The sequence below is a fragment of the Micropterus salmoides genome, unplaced genomic scaffold, assembly GCF_014851395.1.
Source record: "Micropterus salmoides isolate LMB-PRFRI ecotype aquatic unplaced genomic scaffold, ASM1485139v1 Ms_hic_scaffold_5, whole genome shotgun sequence".
Classification (NCBI taxonomy): domain Eukaryota; kingdom Metazoa; phylum Chordata; class Actinopteri; order Centrarchiformes; family Centrarchidae; genus Micropterus; species Micropterus salmoides.
This window is the reverse complement of record NW_024044237.1, coordinates 15,579,240-15,603,998: the sequence shown is the minus strand read 5'-3', so window position 1 is coordinate 15,603,998 and position 24,759 is coordinate 15,579,240. Positions and strand designations below refer to the sequence as shown.

The 24,759-nt window shown below is 41.1% G+C and overlaps 3 protein-coding genes and 1 long non-coding RNA gene across 5 annotated transcripts in view; 1 reads left to right on the top strand and 3 right to left on the bottom strand.

Moving 5' to 3' along the window:
• gabrb2a (gamma-aminobutyric acid type A receptor subunit beta2a) overlaps positions 1-10,246 on the bottom strand; it is a 30,781-nt gene extending 20,535 nt beyond the window's left edge. Inside the window, exons 1-3 of one of the 2 annotated variants that reach the window (XM_038699174.1) lie at positions 10,066-10,246; positions 9,850-9,950; positions 9,338-9,405 (exon numbers count right to left, since the gene is read on the bottom strand). In XM_038699174.1, the coding sequence (XP_038555102.1) occupies positions 9,338-9,405; positions 9,850-9,950; positions 10,066-10,139 (243 nt within the window). In that variant the 5' untranslated portion in view covers positions 10,140-10,246. The remainder of the gene's footprint in view (positions 1-9,337; positions 9,406-9,849; positions 9,951-10,065) is intronic. The other variant, XM_038699173.1, reaches the window with a different exon arrangement.
• Positions 10,247-10,349: 103 nt separating this feature from the next.
• gabra6a (gamma-aminobutyric acid type A receptor subunit alpha6a) lies at positions 10,350-20,416 on the bottom strand. The gene is made up of 10 exons (XM_038699175.1): positions 20,166-20,416; positions 19,983-20,089; positions 19,768-19,835; positions 19,119-19,339; positions 18,938-19,020; positions 18,685-18,828; positions 17,622-17,774; positions 17,274-17,524; positions 13,305-13,549; positions 10,350-11,322 (listed from the first exon to the last, which is right to left on the bottom strand). The coding sequence occupies exons 1-10, from the start codon at positions 20,222-20,224 to the stop codon at positions 11,301-11,303; spliced, it is 1,353 nt and encodes a 450-aa protein (XP_038555103.1). The 5' UTR covers positions 20,225-20,416; the 3' UTR covers positions 10,350-11,300.
• A 235-nt stretch (positions 20,417-20,651) lies between these two features.
• nudcd2 (NudC domain containing 2) lies at positions 20,652-23,263 on the top strand. Its single transcript, XM_038699176.1, has 4 exons — positions 20,652-20,996; positions 21,761-21,809; positions 21,911-22,062; positions 22,699-23,263. Exons 1-4 carry the CDS (start codon positions 20,808-20,810, stop codon positions 22,780-22,782), a joined length of 474 nt encoding a protein of 157 aa, XP_038555104.1. The 5' UTR covers positions 20,652-20,807; the 3' UTR covers positions 22,783-23,263.
• Positions 23,105-24,634, bottom strand: LOC119888566. Its single transcript, XR_005441902.1, has 2 exons — positions 24,492-24,634; positions 23,105-24,274 (listed from the first exon to the last, which is right to left on the bottom strand). It is a non-coding gene; the product is annotated as an uncharacterized LOC119888566 (long non-coding RNA).
• Between the last annotated feature and the right edge of the window lie 125 nt (positions 24,635-24,759).

The window sequence follows — 24,759 nt, the reverse complement described above, 5'->3', positions numbered from 1 at the left end:
GCAGTCATAACTCTTAATTTGTTTACTATATTAACAGGGTAGAATTTAGAGCTGCAACTAACAATTATTTATCATTATCAAATAATAAAGTCATTATTATTTTTTAATTAAGTCTTAAGGATCCCAGAAAACTTGTAAATGCCAAATACCCAGTCCATGGTTTGTCAAAACTGCAAAAAGATATTCCATTTACAAAGACATAAAACTGAGAAAAATCCTCCAGAAAATGCTTCTGCTTGATAAATGACTTATCAAAATAGAAATGGTTAATTATCTTTCTATCAACAAATCGATTCATTTACTGATGATTTCAGCACAAGCAGGATTTTTAGGCATAGGCTGTGTCCAAACTAATTTCCTTGTTCACTTACTGGATAATCAAGTGAATTGTATTTATACAGCCCAGTATCACAATTCATAAAGGGGCTTTACAATCTATACTGCATACAACACCCTATTTGTTTAGACCCTTGAAAACAGAAGAAACCTAAGGAACAGAGGAGGACATGCAATAGATGTTTTGTACCCTAAATAAACCAAAATAGCAAAATTACAATATGGACTCAGTGGCCCCTAATAGACACTCAGTAGTTTACACTATAGAGGGCAGTAAAATGAGATTTGTTTGTTTGTCTGGTGTCACCCAAATGTCATTTTTGCATCTGTTAAATGTGGAGCATTGCGCTGTGGGGTTATTAGGAGAAAGTTCTATCTTTTTTATCATTAATATAAATATTTTTTCACTCCATTGTGGGAATGTTTGTGGGCATTCACATAATGAATTAACACTCAGAATCCAGACTTTCAAATGGCTGAGAGTAAATATAGAGACTATATAATACACATGGAGTGATTTTGGACACAGCAACAGGCTTTTTTCACAGCATACATTTTGAATAATATAGTAAAAGCAAAGGTGCTACTAATACCATTAATGATGGCTCTGCTCTATTTAAGTGAGCCACTAAGCCCTGACAGTGTGACAGTGAGCCCGCATGCACTGTACCAGGACCCAGAAGCTGAAGCAGCTAAATAGAATTCAACCATCGTTAATTTTATTATTTCCACCTGTCCCTTCGTGTCTTCTGTGAAAAAGCGCTACTGAATACAAAACCTTTTGAAATTTGTCTCTTGTTAACTTAACTGAGCTTGGATTCAAGGTGCCTGCTCTCATTTTGTGTGTGCATGTGCGTGCATTTGGGTTTGAGAATGTAGAGACGCACAGCTCCAGCACAGAGAACACCTGGGCCTGCATGTTGCCTCCTGGCTCTGCTATAAAATGGCAGCGTAATTACGGGCTCACAGATGGTGCTGCTTACCTCTGCTCGGACATCACTTGAGCTCACGGAGGGACACAAAATACAGCTGCTGCCCCCCCTTCCCCCCTCCTCCGTACAGTCAAAGTTACTGTGCAAGAAATCTGTAGCGTAAACTATTGTACCGCCAGGGAGAACATTTTGCTGTATTCTGCTGCTGTGCAGAAACACAATGCAGGAATGCAATTCATGTTGTTTTCATGTAAACACACTAAATACTTAACATCCGCACGTTCATTTTTCAACTGCAAATAAAGGAAATCAAACTCTGCAATACACACATTTTTTGATCAAGCTGGTGCAGCTCTGAGACTAAACATGAGAGTGAAAACACCCGGGCATTTCATGTGTTACGTGTTGAGAGTCTCTTCCTCGACACTCAAAAGATGGAGGACGAGGAGCAGGTGAGGAGGATTTTGCACACACTCACACACACACACCAAAAAAAAAAAAAGTAAGCTTCAGATAACCGACAAACAGACCATCCCATGCTGGCATGTCGGTCTCCAAAGCGACCTTCAGTCTCCTTGTCACAAGCACTCCTCACAAACTCCATTAACATCACACAGTGAGCATCAGTGAGGGAGACATCTTGTGGAGAGCACCAACACTAAAAAGACAAAAAAAAGAAAGAAGAACGACAGCGCTGAATATATAAACAGGATGAAGATGCAAACAAGGCCCGGCTAACTTAAAAAACATCAAGGCTGGTTGCACAGACACAATGTCTCACTACAGATACGTTTCTGGGCTAACAAACCCCCATTAAGTATCTGACAGAGTGACAACGGGTACATTTGTGTTTCCCTGAGAAATCTCACAGGCTACAGTTGTTACAAGACCTCCATTACAACTACATCAGCTGTCACAACCGACATGGGAGGGAGCTGCCAATAGACGAGCTTTACACAACGCATACGGCTCTGTTTGTAGATTTAGATCTGAAGAAGCAGTTGACGTCCAATCACTCACTTTGTCTCCATAATGAAACCTTCTTGACAGTTCGATTTTGTGTAGTAGTCTTTTATGTTTGTTGTTGTTTATGAAAAGACACAAAACAGCCAATCTCATATTAATTTTTGGTACACCCAAATTCTCTGTGCCTGATTAAAAAAAAGCAGGATGTGCACGTCTTCTTCTTTTTAACCTTGCACCCACTTTACCAGCTTAAGAAACATACTTAACAGTTTGTTATCAGCTTAATAGTTCATGACGTTTCCCAATTGTGCTTAAAAACATGATTTTTAACTGATTACATATTTCAGACATCCACTATATATATATATATATATATATACATATATATGTGTGTGTATATATATATATACATATATATGTGTGTGTATGCCCATGAAAGTCCCATTAAAATATCTGCACATGATATTAAATTAATGTTGTACACATGTACAATGTACACATATTTAATGAAATATTTACTCATATTTTTCTTGTTTGTTGCAAAGAGAAGAGTTACCACTCCAATACATTTCTTCATACTGGGTTTTAATGAGGTTAAAAGAAAAGAAAATGTTTCTTTAAAATTAATTAATTTAAAATTGAAAAGTCAATTTTATTATTATTATATTATTATATCATTTTCACACTTACAGCATGTTCTGTGGGCGAAAGAAAGGCCAATTCCAATAAAACACAAGGCTAAAAAAACATGAACTGTATGACAGTTAGCATGTGTGCTTCTCTCTCTCCTCTGCAGTCAGACAGCCACCATATTGCTAAAGCTTTCGTCTGCTGGGTCCTGCTGCAGCGTGCTCCACCAGAAGCAGAGAAGAATCTGCTGATAATAACAATGTCTACTGTGCACGTCTACGAGGAGGCGATTGGACGTTGGAGCAATAACAAGCTCTTCTGCAGACATCTCGGCCTATTGTCTGTTTGCTTCCCATCTACAAGCTGGAGGAGACGCCACAGCACATCAGCCAGTCAAGCTGAGTTTATTCATTTGTTGTGCTCTCTGTGTGTGTCCGGTTAAGTACAGGCTTTAAATTAACTATTAGGGGTCAAGGGGCAGTTAGTGTATTCTGAATGAGTTGCCGGCTGTACACATCCTGAGGGGAGTGACAACATAGACGCCTTTATGACTCTCTTTCCAATTGGTCATTTTTCAGCTACTTAGCTTCAGTGGAGAAAGTGCCTGACGGAATCATTAAGGGAGTCATCAGCACATTAAAGGCTTTTAATGGAGCTGGCTAACTTACTCCCTGTTTTAAGATACGCAGCTATTTTGTTTCCCCGCACCAGCCATTATGAAAGAATATTACTATCAATTTAAACTTGGCACAACTTCACTCTTGTGGTGGGACTTTGCAAGGGTAAGTGTTGATAATTAAAGCAAATGACAAACCAGCCAAGTAAAAATAGGACTAATCTTTCATTATTAAAAACCTGATTGATTCATCTTGATAAGGTGCATTAGAGGAAATGCATTTCAGAAAGCCACCAATCAATTTACAAACGCATAAAGCAAATCGATTATTTACAGACAACCACAGAAAATTACACATAACCATTTTAAAATTATGACACATGTTTAAGATATGCATAAGATAAGCATTACATTGTATGTATTAAAACCTTAAGAAACCTGCAGATTTATATTGTGTTTTAAAGCTCATGGTCTCTCTTCTGACATTGTTTTATCTTCAAATGAACCCAGCCTTTATGGACTAAACATTAAACAGAGAACCCAGTGTGCACGTGAGAAAGCTGCCGGATTAAGTGTTGTTCTTGTGCTGTAATTATGTTGCTGACCATATTAATCTGTTACTCTGTGTGTCCACTCAGCATAACTAATGACATTGTTCTGGACAACCTGCAGTCTTGTCTTAAGGTCTTTGGAAAGCTCAGCAGAGCAAACGGAGCAGGCTGAATCAAAGCTGCACTGGGTGACCAGAGACCAAATCCTGTCTTGTATTTAAATGTTAAGAAATTAAAAGTGAATATATCTGTATAAAAATATGCATGGGCTGCAGTTTTGATTACCATTTTTGCAGCAACCTCAGAAAAACATTAAGATTCTATAATATCTAAGATTAGAGCTTAAACCCCTATTGATTAGTTGATCTACAGAAAATTAATCTGCAACAATTCTGATCATCAAGCAGTTGTTTAAGTCATTTATCATGGAAAAATGCTACACACTTGCTGGATCCAGCTTCTCAAGTTTTGTCTGTTTTTCCTTTTACATCGCTGTAAATAGACTATCTTTGAGTTTTAAACGGTTGGCTGGACAAAACAAGTAATGTGGCTCTGGTAAACTGTGGTGAGCATTTTTCACTATTTTTAGACATTTTATAGAGCAAAAGATGAATCAATTATTGGAAAAAATATCAATAACTCAATAATTAAAAAAGTAGTTGCACAACAATAACGATGAACAGTTTGGGGAACTTATTGTGTCATCGGCATTTTTTGATCAACAAAATGCAAAAGCAACAAAAATCTGGCATCTTCAAAGGCAGAACAACCTTCACCTGGATTATAAATGTAAAAAACTTGAAAATGTCCCTAATAAAAGGTCTACTTTGCTTTTCCTTGACTTCCCTAGATCCACCAAAAAAAACAGGAAAAAAAAGAGGCTGCGTTGTCATGGCAACACTGAGTAAAAATAACACAAGCTTATTTTCCACAAGCTGAAAATAAAATGGAACAGGATCAGTTTGGACAAACAAGATCAAAATGGTTGCTAATTCATAGACACAAGAAGCTGCATCTCTCATACGGATGCACTGTATCGTCGAGGCCCGCGTCGTGTTCCCTCTGGTCATCGGCTCCTCCGTTATCTAACGGCCAGATCCCCTTACTCATGTAAAGAAACCAGTGCTTGTCGGGATAATGATCGTAATAAAGGGAACGCTCACGCCCCACTAATTCCTCCATCCCAGAAGCCACCACAGCTGGTTTGTTTAAATCTTTTAATTCACAGCCAGCTAATTAACATTCAGAGAACAGTATTATAATACAGGCAGCGCCTCTTAACAACCACCAACCTCAGGTATTTTACATGTAATTAACAAGCTGCATGAAGAAAGAAGAAGACGAGAAGGGAAAATATTCATTCACCTCCGTCCTTATTCCTGCCTCGGAGTGCATATACTCAACATATAGATGTATGCTGAAGACGATATTATGCAGCACTGATGCATTGCTGAGACAACAGACTCGACTTGTATTTAATCAGCTGCACTGCCTGTGTGCAGAACACTTTTTAATGCACCGTAACCAGGGTTTGGTTGCTGGATCTGTGATTTCAGCAAAAACAAACAGCATTATGCAAATGCAATTTCAGCTGCTACGTGAGGGAGATGAGTGATGGAGTGAGATACCAGTGCTGAACAGACAGAGATAAACGGGGGGGGGGGGGCATGATATCATATCTGTGCCATATTTTGCACTAACCCCAGTGAGTCAGCACAGCCCACCCAGTGAGGATGTGTGGTCACACCTCGGACTCGGAGGACACGTCCCTCTCAAAATAGCACATTTGTAATGTCATGCAGACAAGGCTGCTACCACGGTGCCGACTGACCTGCAGATTTTTATTGCCCGACAACATGGCTGACCTTTGAGCCTCAACGGGGCCATCGTTGTGGATCACACGTGAATGCACCCAAAAATAAATAAAAAATGACTTCACTATGGCCCGTAACATGTGAACCAGCCTCTTAACACAGAAAAGCAACACAACTACAAATCCCATTACGTACTCAAAGACCATCTCAACAGTCATCATGCCCTTCATGTCAGCACAGAAGAAAAATGCCACAATGGCTTCAATCAGCCTCGACCAAAATTCCGAGTTCATTCTCCACCAGAGGCATTTTTATCTTTAATTAGAGGAGCGAGCAGCTGTCTACAACCTAAACCTGCTCACCACCATGATGGCAGGCCTGCTCTTAAACACTGACTTCAAATCCAGTCATATTCTTTCACTTCTGACAGAAAATTACTCCATTTTCCTTCATGATTAGACAATGCAGATGCAAAACTCTGCCTTCATTCGGAATGAAGTGTAACTGATTAATCGGAATCTACTTTCAATGTACAGTTTTTACAGTTTCTGTCTTGATTAAAACCCTGTGGGGTCAACATTTTAGAAAATATGCCCAACTGAAAAAAAAAGACTCTTGATACAACTTCTCACTTTGCTCTGCGTAAGAGTGCCTTTATTTCTGTGACCAGCTTTTTTCATCTTCAAGTGCACCTTCAGGCTCTCTGGACTTGCTACCTATGAAACTGACTCAGCACTTAGTCTCTTTTTCATTCTGATTAATCATTTAAGGAATTTTAAAAGGAAAAAATCACTAGTTACAGCTTTAAAATGTGATCTTCTTTCTGGTTTTCTATGATAACTGAAAAGCCAGGGTTTTGGACTGTTCATTGGACAAAACAAGACATTTGAAGACATCAGCATGGGTTCTGAGGACTTTTTTCACTTTTCTTTTTCTTACAGAAAACAATTGATCAAGAAGATAAGTGGTAGATTAGTTGCAGGCTTAGACTGGAGTGTCACAAAATGTGCTTCTCGTAGAGCCTTGCTTTTTAACTCCTCAAACCTCATGGATGCACCACCGGTAAAGTCATTACAAACTGTTGAAATCCAGAGATTAGTTTACATTACTGTAGACATCCCAAAGTTTTCTAAGATACCAAATGTTCAGGCTAACTTTTGAGAAAATGTTGTGTAAAATTATGCACAAAAGATCTACAATATCCACTTGATGACACTGTGCAGCCATCTTGGATTTGAACAGTTTGAACTTCACATAGCTTCAATGAGGAGCTGGAGCAAGCTGCTAAGGAATAAAAATGATAGTGTCAGACTGTGTGGAATATGATGATTTACCACTTTAGTTGAATCACAGTGAAACTGAATGTTGAGGGGTTAATGAAACTATGGTTCCAGATCTTTTTGGGCAAGGCACTGGGTCTGCAGTAACTTTTGCTTGGCCTCCACCAGGATGTAGATCTTCATTAGAGGAGACGGGGAAACTGATCACAGTAACCTTCACCTCTCTACCACCCTGTTCTTCACCAGTTTCATCCTCGCCTCTCTGTGTTGTTTCCCTGCTCAGCACTTTAATCTTAAAAGCGGCTGCCGCCCTGATGAGGAAGATCAAGGCAGCCCCGCACCGAGCACAGGTCACCAACTCCATCCTCGTGATCACGCTGCACGGTTATATCATTGATTTCTCTGAGATCAACCTCTGTTGTACCAAAGGGAGCTGGACATGAAGAAATGAGGTGGAGGAGGAGAACCCAACCTGTTATTTAAGTAACAGGAAGGATTTTCACAAGGTAACAACAACGTGTGGAACACAAGTCAAGGTCTTGGATGTATTGTGTTTTTTTGTTTTTGTTTAAACTTTTTGTCTAAATTTGTCCGTCGTGTCAGATCTGGCGGGGGGAGCTTTTCTGAGAAATGAGCGAGATGAATGCTCTCTCATAGCCACAGGGAGTTGCATGACGTCAGTCGCCATTCACTGTTTGTGCACAGTTTTGTGTTTTGTTACATGCACACATATACACTCGGATGTATGAAGCAGTGTTTTTTTCCAGATGAATGCTTGCATAGATGCCTAGTTCTTAAGTAAGATAACCCTTTGGAGCAAGGCAGAGGTGGATTACATGGCTGCTGAGCCCAGATTCACAGCCAGGGATCCAGTCAAAGTGGTGGGAGGGAAGAATGGAGGAGGGAGACAGAGTGAAAAAGATAGAGAGAGGGAGAGAAAGCGAGTGAGGGGTTTCTATTTCAAATCTCCCCAGACCCCCAAGGCACTTCCGTTCTGGCTGCATCCTCCACCAAAATAAATAATTGCCATCAAAGGAAAAGCTCTGACCATTCAGTGCTTTTCCTCATCACATACGCTGTCCTATTCATGTGCTAAAAACTCATTCAGTGCAGTTTCAAATGGCCACAAGACACACAGATTTGACAGGCTGCCAAATCAAAATTAACCAGACATCAACTTAAAAATTTGGCTCAATTAATAAAAAAAAACAAATATCCTTCCATTCCTACTGGCAATTTTTTTTATGCTCTTATATAACATCTCTATTATGTTGCTCCATGGAGAGGCTGCTTTGTAAAATTAATCTTTTCTCACTCCCTTCTCTGCAAAGACTGCCCTTAATGTTCCTCTGAATGCATCAAAAATCACACCAGCAAAACCTGCACTATAAATAGAGTGTGTTTAATGCAGCAGAGCTCCACTGAAGTGGTTAAAATTGCCGTCAGTTTCATGTGGGTTGCGGTTTGTCTGTCTGTCTGTCTGTCTGTCACGCGGATCAATAGGTGGTGCTCTTGCATGGGCTGTTGAACTTTTCCCCCAGTCCTCTCCAAGTCGCACGTTCATCTTTGTGCACCAGAGCTCAAGCCGTATTTTTTTTGTTGCATTGCTGTGTGACCAGACATTTATTATTAACAAATTGCTTACGTCATCTGACAAGTAGGGGGAAGATCATTTACGTAGACGGTGATGATGTGATTGGTCGCCGAATTAAAAGCCCCAAAAAACACCAAATGATGCCATTTGGAGAAGAAGAGGGTGTTTTTATTCATTTTGTTGGTAACTGCATGAAGAAGAGAGGGGGGATTGTCAACAAAATTACACCACCGAGGCTTGACAACGTGAAGCAGTCAGGAGCGCGCGGGCACACACACACACACACACACACACACACGCAGCTTTCCGCGCGCGCAGCCGGGGCTGTGCGTCCGAGTGCGCCAGTGAGTGTGTGTTTTGAATTCAAATGCAGCAACACACCAGAGCTGCAAATGCGGAGACTGAGAGGAGGATGGCGATGATGTGTTTGAGAACGGAAGCCTTTTTTTTTTTACCAGAGTAAAATGTATTCACAAGATGCCTCAGCCTGGCTCAGATTATCCCGGCTCTCTCACACACACTGACCCGTGATAAGTAGCCCACTTCAGAGGTATTTCAGCCGTGCCAGGGTACAATTGGCAACATTAAGCGGGGTAATAATCATGAAAATGCACCTACCATATTGACTTCAGAGACCATGTCTATGCTGGCTATGTCTATATTCATTCCCACGGCCACAGGCGCACCTGTGAAGGAAAGGAGGCATTAACACAACATACATAAATTCTTTTTATCATGTAAATTTAACAAATTCGTGATGCGCGCTCAGGTTCCTCTCTGCTCCCCTCCACCTACAGGAGACTTGTGCATCATCAGCCCGAGCACCAATATATATATATATAGCCCATATATTCATATTTAACACGCAAATGAGTTTAAAATGCTGTTAATTTAATCTTTTTAGTGGAATAATCAAACATTGATGAACAGGATCGATCACGTTAAAAGCCTGTCTTATCTCCTCATCAAATGAAATATGCACATAATTTCTCGTAGCCTAATTGGAAAGGCCTATTTGGCTGTGAAGGGATGATTATGTAAATTAAAGCAGATTTTGCGAGTCATTAAACATGTATTGCACGTCAGGAGGGCGTGAAAACATCACATTCCGTTTTCAATTTGCTCGTTACCTCCGAAATCTGGCCTCAACCGAATGTCGTATCCTTTCATCAGTCTGTCCACTGTTTCTTTTACCAGAGGCATATTGCTCGGATCTTTGATATCCTTGACGCTGGGGAGAAAAAAGGTGGTGTAATGCAGAATAGCTTATTAATATCACACGCCAGGCACGCTTTGACAGAGGCTACATTCAAGACAGAGGACAAAAGATGCAAAAACAAGATTACCTTTGAGCCCAGACGAAAGTCACTAGTAAGGAAAAAGTCAAAATCCCAAAGTGGTTTTTCCTGATCCTCCCCATCGCAACAGTTTTTGAGGCGGTTTCGCGATGCGAGTGAGGAGAGCGCACATCCAACTTACTCCAGACGGTGCAGAGGAGCCAATGAGCGGCGCATGCGTGCAGTCAGCCCAAGATCAAAGTGTGGAGACTGATGATGGTGGATGAGCAGTTTCCATTGCAGAGAAAAATATTAAAGGGACAAGTGGTTGTGCGTAATGAAGAAACCAGGAGTTCATTTTAGGCTCGTTTTATTCTTGTGTTTGTTACATGGCAGATAAGTTTGTCTACATCCTGACAAGGTCAAACGATGGGATGCACTGCAGGGTTAGAGTGATCAAGTTAAGATCAAGTTTATTCCTTCAGGTTTTATGTTACTTGACGTATTAAGGGGCTAAAAGACAGTAAAACTGTATCCATTACAGGTAGACACTTTATGTACAAACATCTGTGCCCAACAATCATGCACCATCCATACAAAAACTCAAAAAGAATGTCATCACCACCCATGGGTATTATATCCTACTCTTCCCTGCAATGTTTTCAGAGGACCTGCAGTGGATCTGAAAATGCAGAGGGAGCACCAGAGCGCCAGAGCAGAAAGGTGGGATGGAAAACACAATCCCACAATTCATTTTCTCAGGTTTGAGTACATTTTTGAAGCCGCGGGGAGGGATGCAAGCCTCCTCTAAATTGCCTTTGATCTTGTTGTAGTGGGAGCTGTGCTTCTGTAGAGGGCAGGCTTCTGAAAGCATTGGTTCACTGTTGCATCACCACCAGTTACAGCCATCATAGATTATATCATCCACTTCTTTTTGATGTGTTTCTTGGTTGTGTGTGTGTGTGTGTGTGTGCGTGCGAGCGTCATGCATACTGTATGTGTGTGGCGTCTGGTCTCAGTCCGGAGCCCCGAGAAGTTGTTGTGTGTACACGGCAGTGCTTAAAAGTGATTGAGGCCCGTCAAAGGCAGCTCTTCAGCTACTGATCAGAACACAAGTGGGCAGTGGTCACAGCCTGTGAAATGAATAGATGTATGGCAGGAGAATAAATCAGTTTCTGATTCATTTCCTCTGTCAGATGTGACTGCTGAGAGCTTGTTCACAGAGACAGAGAGGAGGGTAAGGTGAGGCTGACTGGATGCTGAAGGTCTCTTTGGCTGTATGTTCCCCCCTTTTCCAGGTCCTCTTAGTTTTTAAGATCTGCATCCCTGCAAGAACAGAACACAGCACAGCACAAAAATGTGAGAGGAGCATTATACAGGAACCTTTCTCTTCCCACATTCAGAGACTCTGCCTCTGCAGTATGCTGCACAGCCTAAACTGCTACTGTGCTCCCTGTCCTCTCAGTGCCTTCTTCAAAAGTATCAAGCGAGGGACGTGGAAAAAATATGTAAAGGGTAAAGATGTGCTGCAGATGTTCTCATGCTCTCTATCTTGTCTCTCTCATTATTCTGCAGAACGTTATAAACCAAAACAACCACAAAAATTCTCTGACAGGAACATGAGAAGCATGATGAGCAGATTTGCACTCCCCAGTGTTACATAACATACCTCTCTCTCCCCTCTGTCTCCCCATCTCTCTCTGTTTTTTTGCACTGTATCGCTCTCTTTCTTGGACATGGAGCTTTGTTTTTTACAAGTGGCTCACTTATAAGCGGGGAAGTGAATAGTCATTTTTTCAGGTACTTAAATTACAAAGCTCTGGTTTATTTTGCCTGTGAGACCTGCTCCCCATGGAGTTTCCAAGTTGTCATTAAAATGACCCTCAGGTAAACCTTATATAAAAGAGGAGAGTGCTTGATGCACATTTTTTCTTCTCAAATTATCTGAGCACCCAGCCCTTTTTGTATTGTAAATCTGTGATGGTGATAAAAGCCACAGTGCTGGCGTCAATGCAGGAACAACGCCACCTAACATCATCCCCCCCCCCCCTTTTCGCCTACAACTCCCGGGGCTGTTTCAGCATTAGAAATTATTGATGTCTTTACTGCCTAGATAAAAGTCTTTGACAAAAACTGTGGGTAGTTATTGTTCCACTGAAGCTGTCATAATTAGAGCAGAGTGAGACACGTTTGTGGCTCTTTGAGATACAAAGTAAGCATGCATAAATATCGTTCGTCCATTGTCTGTTCTTTTTTTTTTTTTCCTTTTTACCTCATTCGTACAAGAATGCTGGATGCCCTCCAAGTATGTCTTCGCTATTTTTACTGTTTTGCATGAAAGGCTTTTGGGATCTGCTGCCTTGTCACGCAAGACTCAAAAGTTTAAAACTCCAAAAGGGAAGCACATTTGTAAGACATAAACCTGGGTAAAAACATTGCGAGTGTGTATGTTCATGTCAGGGGCCATACCCAAATAGTAGGGCTGGGTCCTCCTGGGAGAAATCTTCAGGTTTGCAAAAATAAAAAGTGTTCCTGTCACAAAGACTTTTTTTCAAGTTCAGTATTTAGTATTATTCAGCTGAAACAATGTGAGGAGGTAATCTTTTTCATAGGTGGAGTTGCAGCTAGATATTGCTTTGTTTTAGGGAGTAACCAGCCAAAATGGTCGGGACTTACCTGTTGCACTCTCCACTACCTAAAGTGGAAGAACAATTAAGGAAGGATTATTGTCACAAAATCCAATGAAAAGACCAATTCCAGCTTTCTATACTTTCTAAGCTTCCCTGTCAGTAACACTTAGCCCAACGCTCATTAAAAGACATACATCTTTCAAAAAAACAGGTCGCAAATATACATATTATAAGTTTATAACCTTTTTTAAAGTAAAATGCTTAGACTGCTGGGTACTGTAGCTTTTATTAAACATTACTCAAACAAGTGTAAATACAGCACTTGTTGTGGACTATATATATTGAATATATATATATAGTCCACAACAAGTGCTGTATTTACACTGCAGATTAATACACATTTGGCGCTCAAGTGAGTATTTATGGCCCCAGGACAGAGTACGGTGTGTGAGACTGACTCAAAATAAACAGTGTACATGTTGATAGAAATAATGGCAAAGGTGTGGCTCAATGACATGTTTCTGGACCTCTGGACCTCTATGGCACAGAGGAATAAGCTCTAATCGGTTTTGCCTACACTAACAATGCTTGCTATCAGGAACAATAGATTGTCAAACCCTTATAGCAACACCAAGATACATGTAAATGTATTAAGATAATTAAATGTGATTAACATACCTGGCCATCTCCATGGTGTCCTTGACCATGTAGATGTACCAGTAGACTAAGTTGAAGAGGGCGAAGGCCAGGGGGAAAAGGACGCGGGCGTACTTGTCGATGGGGCTGGTGCCAGCCAGCTGCGGGACTTGAGGAAAGGCTGAGCCCTGCTGGAGGAAAATCGGCAGTGGCGGAGCATCTCCTGGCTCACTGCGACTCACTGAGTGGTTTCTCCTCTTCAGGCCTTCCTGAGGGATGCTGTCAATCTGGTGCAAGGGGAGAGGGGTGATTTGGAGGAAAAGCAAGAAGAGGTGGGGTTAGAGCTAGTTTTTGTTGTTTTTTTGCTCAGTGAGAGAAAAAAGCAAATACATGTATGGTGATTCTAAGATGTTTGTATCATGTTTGTAAAGCTGGAAGTAATATTTGTTCCCACATGAGTTTTCTCTCAATGGCATGCCCACTTCACTATAGAACACAGTAGGTAGTTTGCTGGATGCCCATAGGATGGTTAGGAGATTATGCAGGGAGGAGTACTGGAGTTGTTCTCTGTTCTCACACTGAGGCTATTTTTAAAGCATCTAACCATGAGCCCTACATGTGAGACAGATCCCAGGAGGATGCTGTGGTGGCTTACTGTATTAGCATAAAGCATATGGCTAGAGATGAACAACAGCACATATTACTATTTAATGTGTGTCGTGCCCTGCATGAGAAGAATTGAAGAGGCAGGGTGACTACTTGGAAATGCATAGAAAAAGACCTCCTATCTGTGGCATGATTTCTTTTTCTCTACATCTGTGTCTGGAGCTGCTGGCTTCCTGTTCATGATCAACATCACTGCATCAAACTCTCTGTGAGGAGACTGTACTTCCATTCATGATTATTAGCTATGTAAATGAATTTGATATGCCACATGATATAAATAACACTCCTTCTCCAAGTGATATTATAAGATGATGTTGTTGCTTTCATACCACGTTTAGGAAGACAACCTACTATCCTAGAGTCAGTTATTATGGCAGCAAATCTGGCTGTACATATACATATTTATATTTATCCCTGTTTATAACCAAGAACATGTTGCATTATTGTTCTTTCTGATCATCACTGCAGACAATCATGTTGTAATAGAAAAACATGTGGATTGCATAGAGACCAATTTCTAACAGGTATTTTTTCTATTTTGAAAAAATAGTTCAACATTTTGGTAAATGTTGAATAATACACTTTTTTTTATCAAGCATTAGACAAGACAATTCCACTCTCAAGCCTGTACGCTAAATATGTTGCTAGAGCCAGCAGCTGGTAACCTTAGCTTAGCATTAAGACAGGAAACAGGAAGAAACAGCTATGTTAAAGTAAGCTAACCGGCTGCTAGTGGTTCGTTTCATATTTACTGTACAGACATCTCTCTTGGCAAGAAAGCAAATAATCTTATTTCCCAAAATATTGAACAATTTCTGTAACCACTGAAATTTACAGTACTGTGCAAAATTTTTAGGTGTGGCAAAAATGCTGTAAGAATGCTATCAAAAATAGACATTAAAAGATTATATTCTTTACACAAAAGATAGTTCTTATGTCATGATCCTGTCCTGAGTTTCTCTGTGAGTTTGTTTATTTGTCAGTTCTGTATCTGTCATTAAGGTCTGTTGTGTTGGGTTTCTGTCCTGTCTGTGGTCTTGTATCCAGTCTTCTTGGTGTGTGTGTTTGCGTTTAGATTTGGCCCTGTCTGTTTATGTCTTGTGGAGTTGGTCTTTGTGGTTGTGACTTCTGCTTGTTCTGTGTAGTGGTTCTGCTCTGATCAGTCCTGTTACCTCAGTGTCTGCCTTAGCACTTGTTCAGTTCTGTTCCTTTCTCTCATGTGTTAGTTCTGTACCATCATGCTTGGGTTCTGTCTGTTTGCTAGATGTCAATTTATGTTCTCTGCCAGTTTCATTAATTAATCTGATTTTGATCATTCTGCTTTAGTCTCTGTGTAGCCTTTATTATTTTATTCATCCACATCTTTAAGTTACTTAGTATCTGTCTTGTCTCGTATCTTAGTTCCTAGTTCGGTGTCTTAGTTATTAGTCATGTACCTTTAGTTCATGTCTTAAGTGTTTACTCCTGGTCGGTTTACTTCTGTGTTGTTTTGCCCATGTCTACTCTGAGTTCTGTTTAATCTTAGCTTCAGTCTTTGTTCCTTGTTGGTGTTAGTTTATTTGTGATCTGTCTGCTTGTGTCTGTCTTAGTTTATTTATATTACTCTGATATGTTTAGTATTTTGTAACATGTTTTCCCCCAGTAATCTGCCTGCCTGCCAGTCTCTCTGTTTTTGCCCTGCTGTCTCTCTGCCTGCCTGTCTGTTTTCCCTGCTGTCTGCCTGCATTGTTAGCCTTGATTGCTGTCACCTGTATTGCTCCCGCCCTGCTCGTTAATCCCTGGTGTATTTATGTTTGGGTTTTCTGTTCAGTCCCTGTCCAGTCATTGTTGTATGATGTGTGTTCTACCATGTTGGCTATTGCCAGTTACCAGTACCTGTGAGTTTTGTTTTGCTTTGCCTGGTGTGTTGGTTGTGAATCGCTGCTCACAGTGTCGTGCATTTGGGCTCTCACCTGCTTTGCGCACGCTCGACCTTGACATCTTAATGACTTTCGCTGTATGTTTGGGGTTGTTGTCATGCTGCAGAATAAATTTGGGGCCAATCAGATTCCTCCATGATGGTAGTGCATGATGAATAAGTATCTGCCTGTATTTCTTAGCATTGAGTAGGCCATTAAAGGATAATGGTGGAGCTTCCTTGCAAGTTTGGAGCTGCTTTTCTGCAAATGGAGTTGGATATTTGGTCAGAATTAAAGGATAATTTCTTCACATATTTGGTTTAAAAATTACTAGTAGGTACAAAAGGCTTTTATAATCTGTGCAGACAGCAGCCACCAACTGGCTGCAGTGGCTGCAACGTATTTGTTTTCCATTCGCAATTACGTCCACAAGTAGTGCTTCTTTTTGCTACTAACAGGATCAAACCAGGTGTCTGACAACATCATGGAAAGGATCCCTACAAATGACTACCAGTAACACCCTCTGTTTTGAACAAGAAACGGAAGTCTCGCACAAGGACAATTCTCAAGTTGTTGCAGGAAACGTTGGTGGAAACAAGAGAGAGGAGTTTGTTGTGTATGTATAGGAATTGCGAGCAAGACTTCATTTCCTAACGCTTCTCGAACACAACAAACTCCTCTCTCCAACTCTGACTCACATTTCCACTGGAGTCTTTCTGCAAAAACACAATACTATACTCAGGTTTAAAAATACCGAAATAATCTTTTAATTCTGACCAAATCTCTAACTCCGTTCACAGAAAAGCAACCCCAAACTTGCAAGGAACCTCCACCTTGCTTCACTGTTGCCTGCAGACACTCATTCTTGTACCACTCTCCAGCCCTTCGCCAAACAACCTGCCTTCTGCTACAGTCAAATTGTTCTGATTTTTACAGTTCAGATCAGTCCAGAGCGCCATGCATAGTTCAGTCGCTTGGCCTTGTTTCTTTGTTTCTTGTGTCACAGGTAAGGCCTTTTGGCTGCAAGTTTTCCATGAAGGCCACTTCTTTCCAGACTTCTCCCGACAGTAATTAGGTGTACCAATGTCCCACTGTTTTCTACCAATTCTGAGCTGATTCTTTGTGCTTCTTCAAAAGAGCTTGGACAGCACATCTGGAAACTCCCGTCTGCCTTGAAATGTCTGCCTGGGAGAGACTTGCTGATGCAACATGACTACTTTGTGTATTGTTGCTGTGCTCCGTCTTGCCATGGTGCATGACTTTTGACAGTAAACTGTCTTCAGCAACCTCATGTTGTTACCTGTGTTTGGTTGTTCCTCACCCAGTTATATTCCTCCTACACAGTTGTTTCTGTTTCAGTTAATGATTGTGTTTCAAACTAACATGCGTACAAAATGAATGTGCAATGAATTTATCCTTCATTATCAACATAAATTCAGAAGCTCACCGAAATTGTGTCGCTATCTTCGCTGCCAGTAGCCAACACCTCAAGCTTGTCTTGTCTAGCTTTCTGCTTCTTCAGACGATGGGCCTGGATGGTGGCAAAGTAGTTTACTGCTGCAAACTCGATGAGAGCTGACGCCACGAAGGCAAAACACACAGCAATGAACCAATCCATGGCAGTGGCATAGGCTACTTTGGGAAGTGACTGACGGGCACTGATGCTCAAGGTGGTCATGGTCAGCACTGTGGTGATGCCTGGAGGAAGACAAGCATTTATGAAACAAAGAAATGGAGATGTATTATAATATCAAACATGATTAGCACACATTGATTGGTGGGAGAAGGGGCATACCAGCAACTGTGCGTGCAGGAACAGACTCTTTGTTGATCCAAAAAGAGACTTGTGACAGCACAACAACCATTATAAGAGGGATGTAAGTCTGTATGAGGTAGTAGCCCAGCTTCCTCTGGAGATAAAAATGGACCACCTGCACAGAGTAGTGACCTGCAAGATAAACAGCATGTGTGAAGAAAGCAACCCCTGAGGGACAGAGTAGGGTAGAATAGAATGAATGCCCTTGTCTGCCCTTGAAACAGAATAGCTGCTGAGGGAGAAACATATAGATATGTTGCTGCTGTTAGGACTGGACTAGCCAGCTAACTGTAAGACAGCATGTGAGAGACAAGAGGAAGGAAGAGAGGAAGGGCAAAAATGAGGAGGGAAGGAGGAGGGAGAACAGCAGACATTTGGAAATAGGATAAAGTCAAGAGGAAGGCGTGAGTGAGGAGGGGGGCAGGAGGAGATCATGCAGTGTCACTGTGCGCATGCAGACATTCACAGACGAAAAACATGCTGCATCATGCACACACACACACACACACATATATATACAGAGGTTCTCCCTCTCTCTCTCTCTGGGTATCTCTACATTTTGGAGCCTGCCTCGTCCTTTTTCTCTATTCCAGGAATCTGCTGGGTTCACAGCAGGGGAGTACTTCTGCTTCTGGTGAAAAGAGAAAATGCACACACACACACACACACACACACACACACACACACACACACACACACACACACACACACACACACTACTCCATCCTTCCTCCTCTCTGTCAGTGCATTCACTGGGCTTTAAACCCCATAGTTCTTTTTTAAGGCATGCATTAGGCCTGGCCACTTAAGCATCTTACTGTAGAAGCTGCTCAAGGAAGTCTTTGCTTTTTATATCAACTCCACTGTGGCGGTGTAATGAATTGCAGAATTTGCAGAATTTCCAGAGACTCATTTGAGCTCTGTCTTCTCTTAGATTCATCAGCTCATGAGAATTTCTTCAAATGAACCTTCTAACTTTGGGTACGACTGTTAAAGGTGTCCTTATAAGACGAGCAATGTGATAGCTGACAATGAGAGTTACCTGTGTTTGATTTGAATATCTCACTGGACAACGTCTGTCCCACCAGATCATACTGCAGAAGACTCATGGACTCCATGGGACACTCGACAGATGCTATCGGTCCCTTCCTCCAAGTGAACATGATTTCACTGCTTGTATAGGCATCTAAAAATGCGGTGACAGGAAAGACTTTTTTACAAACTCAAAGGTTAGACACATTTGTGAATTATGGATGTTATTATTCCTTCTGTTTTTGAGCACATGTAATACTTACAGCTTCCAAACCTGAGAGGACAGGCGTGGCCGTCCATGGGGAAGTCCATCAGTCTCATTGGACACTCTGCGCTTATTGTCAGTCTAACAGCAGGAGACAAGCCTGAGTTATCCTTTCATATAAACCTAATGTCCTCAAAAGATCTTGACAACAAAACAATAACTGTACAATGTAGGATCACCTCATGGTGTAGAGGACAGTCCCGTTCTGCATGATGCGGAAGAGTTTGTTAGGTGTGGTCGTGTTATGAGAAATGGACTTCCTGGAGTTTCTGAAGAAAGTGTCTGGTGTCCAGATCTTGTCCACCATGCGATTGTTGAGCCGCAAGATGTCAGTGTGGCCCTCAAATTTTAGTCGCTCGTCAACCCACATCTGACGGAAGAACATGTCCATGGTGTACTCCTGACACATGAACATAACCCGTTATATCAAGTAAAACTTTGTGTTCTATGAACCCTATTATCCTAGCTTTAAACTTAGATCTTTGTCCACTCCAAACACTTAATCCCCGTCATTCATCAGCATGCATAATAATGTAGAGCCATTTTAACTTGCAGTGGAAGGTGAGGAGAGATGACGAGGCAATGATGGATGCCACTCATCCCAGATAATCATTAATCAATCCATTCAGCCATTCCCTCTGTCTGACATGTTGTCATATTGATTTAGAGGCCATCAATAATGGAGTTATAGGGCTGGTCAAACAGATTAAAGCTCATTAGATGGTCTCATGGCAGATTGCCCATAAGGCAGGCGTTCAGTGGTCACTGAAGCACTGTTATCTCCTACAGTTAGCACACATACATCTCCTTACAGCAGTAGTAGCTTACCATCTCAACATCTGAAACGGGTCCAAAGCTAGTGACAAAGATGTCTGTTTTCACCTCGGTGACACCACCTGCAACAGTAATTTGAAAAATGCACAATAACACAAGATGCACACAAATAATCCAGCGCAATGTATGTACTTTATCTAATAAATATACAGGTACGTCTTTAGACAAGGCTAAAGCCTTGTTAAATCCTAATTTAACATCTGAATTACCTCCAGATCCAGGTCGCAGTCTGTTGTCATAACCATCCAAAAGTCGATCCAGAATGCGAGTGATGTTGTCTGAATCAATCTTCTCATTTCCACTTACATTACCAAGACTGCAGAGAAACAAAATTTAAAACTTCCAGGCTTATTGTACTCTGACCCATGTTCAAGCAGAGAGGAAAGACTTACCTTATCCAGCAGATAAAAGTAACTAGATTTAATGTCAGGACAGCCATCCTGGGCAGCATTTATCACCAAATTTGCAGTCAACTCTCTGAGAAACTCATTCTTAAAAAGAATAGTCTGTGAGGGCAGTGAAATAATTGTGCTAGCGTCTTAAGAGTTGTTAAAGTGACTGGTAGGTATGCATAAGGACACGGGATACACTGAGGCGAGAACAGTAATCTAATTAACAGATTAGTAAATGCGCTCCATTTTTAGACAAACAGTGAATTTTGGTTTCCTTTACAGCCAAAGTAAAATAACGAAAACAAACAAAAAACCAAAGCCAATGCAACTCATCAGTTTACACTATGACAATAAATTGCTGCGTGTGTTTTATGAGCAGTTTTTCTTGTTGTAGTTCATGTTATCAGACAGCAGATGGCGGCACAATGTTGTTCACAACCGGAAGCGAAATCCACGCTGAAAGGAGAAGAAGTTTCGAGAGTGTGATGGACAGAATAACAACAGTTGATGTGAGAAGCAGTCGATAAAGATTGACCGAGTAGCGAAATGTTAGCATAATTTCTCTGCCAGCCAGATATAGTGTAGCTTGCTAAGGTAGCTAGCTGGCGTTAGCCGACCAGTCAGCCGGTTTGAAGCCGCAGCATGTCAGTGCACTTCGAGGAGAGGAGCGGTGTCGTGCCCTGCAAGACACCCTGGGGATCCTGGTATCAGACCATGGACGAGGTTTTCATCGAAGTCAACGTGCCTCAGGGGACGTGTGCTAAGGACGTCAAGTGCCTTTTGGGGACCCGAGACATCGAGCTGCGTGTCAAAGGGGACGAGATATTCAAGGTAAGCTCCTGAAGTTAAGCTTTCAACTTCTCTCAACTGCCAATCATCAATAGATAAAGAAGAGTAAATAAAGAAGAAGATCTCCTTAACGTTACGTTTTTTGAATCAGTTTTGTCTGCCTTTTGGTAGACAGAAAGTAAAATATGTGATTCATGAAGTCCATCCACTGTCCAACAAACAACATCTGGTAACGTTAGCAGAAGACTACTTTGTGTATACATGTCACATGAAATACTTTTCAGTTTTATAATGTATAACTTAGTTATAACCTTTTTTATACAGTCTATGGTTATAACTTGCATTTAAAGTGGGAGTGTTACTTACGGCTGACATTTGGACATTTCAGAGCAGGAAAAGCCAAGGCTTAATGAGTAACATTAATGATGGCTGTATTACGTTCAGGTGAGCCAGTGCTAGCTCACTGGAAAGGCCTCCTGCGACAAGTAATGGAACAGAGCCATCGTTAATACTGGATGTCCCACTGGTGCTTTTGCTGACTTAACAAGTCAAACTATCTGCTGTGAAAAAGGACTGTTGTCCACATATAAAGTCAGTCTGTTCTTAATTCAGTACAACACCATTGCCCATGTCTTCGTCTCCTTGACCAGATTAACACCATGGATGATAACTCACCAGAACTTTAAAATCACCATTCATGCAAGAGAAAAAAAGGAGTTGCTCAATTTTGAACGATATGTGATAATATAGAATGTGAATATATAGACACATTAATCTCATAATCTCTACTTTGTGCCTTCTGTCAGGGAAAGTTGTTTGACACAACTGTGTCAGATGAGGCTACATGGACACTTGGTAGGTTGTATACCTCTAAGTAACATTCTCAGACTTGAGTTGGACTTTATTGTGCAAAAGCCACTGTTATCTCACTCCTTTTTAACTTTTTCTCTGCTTAGAGGACAAGTGTCTCATCCAGATCATTCTGATGAAGACTAACAGAGAGGCAGGGAACTGCTGGTCCTCCCTGCTGGAGGGGGAGTACTGTGCAAACGCCTGGGTCCAGGACCAGATGCAGAGAAAGCTCACACTGGAGAGGTTCCAGCGGGAGGTTAGTTTGACCAATTGCCATCTGAAAGGTTTTGGTGTATGTTGCCAAGATATTTAAAGTTATCAGAGCCACACCTCTCTCCATTTAAACATGGCCACAGCCTTGTAAGTTTGTTATCCAGGGGCTTATAAGTTGTAACAAATTGTTTTATAATTTACTAATGCTTTTTTAATGAGCTATAGCCATTAATGATTACACATTTTGGGTTAAAAAGAGTTCAAAGATACAGTAGTTTGGGGGAATTTTACTGTTTTTCTCACTTTTATTCAGTCACAAACTAATAAATTGATTAGAACAGGCATTTTTATGTATTTGGTTAAGTTATGTCAAGCAGCAATATTAATGATCTTGGCTCAGTTGTTGTGTGTTTGTGTGCTCAAATAACATAATCATGATCCCATAAGAATGGGGGTGGTGTGGTGTAGCGATGTTATGAGATGAGCAAAGCAACAGCAGATGTGGACTTTGTCCCTTCACACTTGAACACTGCTTCTGAAACTTAAGTAAAAGTTAGTGGAGGGAAGTCAGATATGAATTCACCCTTAGAGCATCAGATATTTTACAGTGTGAATTTGTAAATTGTATGCTAACAACAGGGTTCCTGCTTATGAATTAATTGCACTTCTTCTTTGCTAGAATCCCGGATTTGACTTCAGCGGCGCAGAGATCTCTGGGAATTTCGCTGGTGGCGGTCCGGACTTTTCCAGTTTACAGAAGTGACTGATGCCATGATCTCAAACCTGTTACATGTTGGAGATGTCACTTCTACCCGAACACTACTGAGGACATCCAGAACATGCAGAGGAGCAGCGTGTTCATCAGCTCTCCTGCGAGAAAAACATTTGCCTTCAGAACTGAGCGGTTTACCAGACTGTTGTTAGACAGAGACACTTTTCACAGAGCAGCCCCGTCTGGTTTCTCTTGGCTGTGAGGGACAGATTTTATTTAGGCCTAATTTGGCAACTTCATGGGAACTGTTCTATCTGCTTGTAAGAAGCCTGTGAGATGGGCTGTTTTTTAATAATAAGAATGCACACAGCAATAGCTTTTCAATAAAGTTTTATTGAAAGGTTTAAGCACATAGGTTAACCAGATGGTGTACTCAATTAGCCATTCTGAACACATTTTTATTTTAGTCACTAAAACAAACTTAAACTAGACAGGGAACCTGGCAAATAAAAATGCAATCCACATTTCAATCCACATTTCCACTGCAATGATGTTTTTTTGTGTTCTCTGCATAATTGACATAACTGAAATCAATACACATGGTGCTTCACTCTGTGTACACAAATCAAGAATCTGTGAAAACAACTCATCTGTAACTGCTGACCATTTCAGCTCTTATAGTATGGTTAGCCATACATGACGGGACTAGCCTTCACTGGAGAAAACCAGAGCTCCTTCGCCATATCAAAACAAAATAAAAAACATCGTCACCTTGGGTAGGAGTGTGCATTCAGGACAGTTTAGCAACCTAGGGTGAGAGTTAAGGATTTTGGGCCCGATTTCTTGGTTCCATTTTTGCTGTTCACAAAATCCTTCTCCCTCCTCTTCCACATGGTGGACTGAGGACCTAGGTGGTTCTATACTTATTAGCTTAAAACCAGCAACCCGTTCCAGGAAATACCAAACACCTTGGTACGGATTTAAACAAGAACATACTGTACACTTGTGCAAGCAACTCAACCAAGAAAGTAAAACTTAGCAGGATGGTAGTGGATGAACCTTTCTGATGAAGCATTACTCCTGGTCATTGGGGCTGATAAAATACAGTGCGCTTGATCATTGGATGACAAACAAACAACCTTGGGGGAAAACTGTAACATCTTTAGCTTTTCCTTAAAGAAATCCACCATCACAGATGAAGATCTGTAAGGAAAATAACAAGCTGTAACGATGGGGAGACCATACTGCAAGAAAGTCACCTTAAAGTTGCATCCAATCAGAGAAAAACGATAATTTGGGGACAGCTGTAATTTTTCACTGCATGTAAGGTCACCCATTTGTACCCCCAGGTTTAATAAGCTGACTCAGGTATGGTGGGAAGATGACTGATTTTGTAGTAGCTGTGCTTCAGCTGTCGTGCAGTTCTTCCCGAAATAGTCCAGCGAAGCCTGTGGCTGTTAGGCCTGGAGCACTTGGTGGTAGCATATTCAGCCAAACATTTTCCAACCAACTCTCGCACACAAACCAAGTCCCCGTCTCTGATCTGCAAGAAGAAACATGTGGGGGGAAAAAAAGAAGTAGTTAATGGATATCTGTTCCATATCTCAGTGGTAAAGAATTTCATAACATTAAGCAACCTTTGGACTCTAACCAAACAAAGCTACACCAAAACTACTTAAAACCAAACATATTACTTTTGAGTTTTTCCAGTGCAGAACATATTTTATGGTGATAAGAAGTTGGTAACGGTTGGTACTTACGTTCAGCTGCTGCTGAAGACTTTTCAGGGCGTCTGGTATTTTGTCAGTGTGCTCAGGGTCATGTTCTTCCTGGGCCTCAAAGCACAGGAGAGCCATGGCAAGCAAAGATGGCTGCAGAGAAACAGAGATTCTCAATCACATAGTAAAGATGTTTTTTAAAAAAAAGACACGGAAAACAAGAAAAGACATTTAGATAGTGAAAATGCTCAAAACAGATGGCCTACTTTACTCCAAACTAACACTACAAATGATTACTATACAACATAAA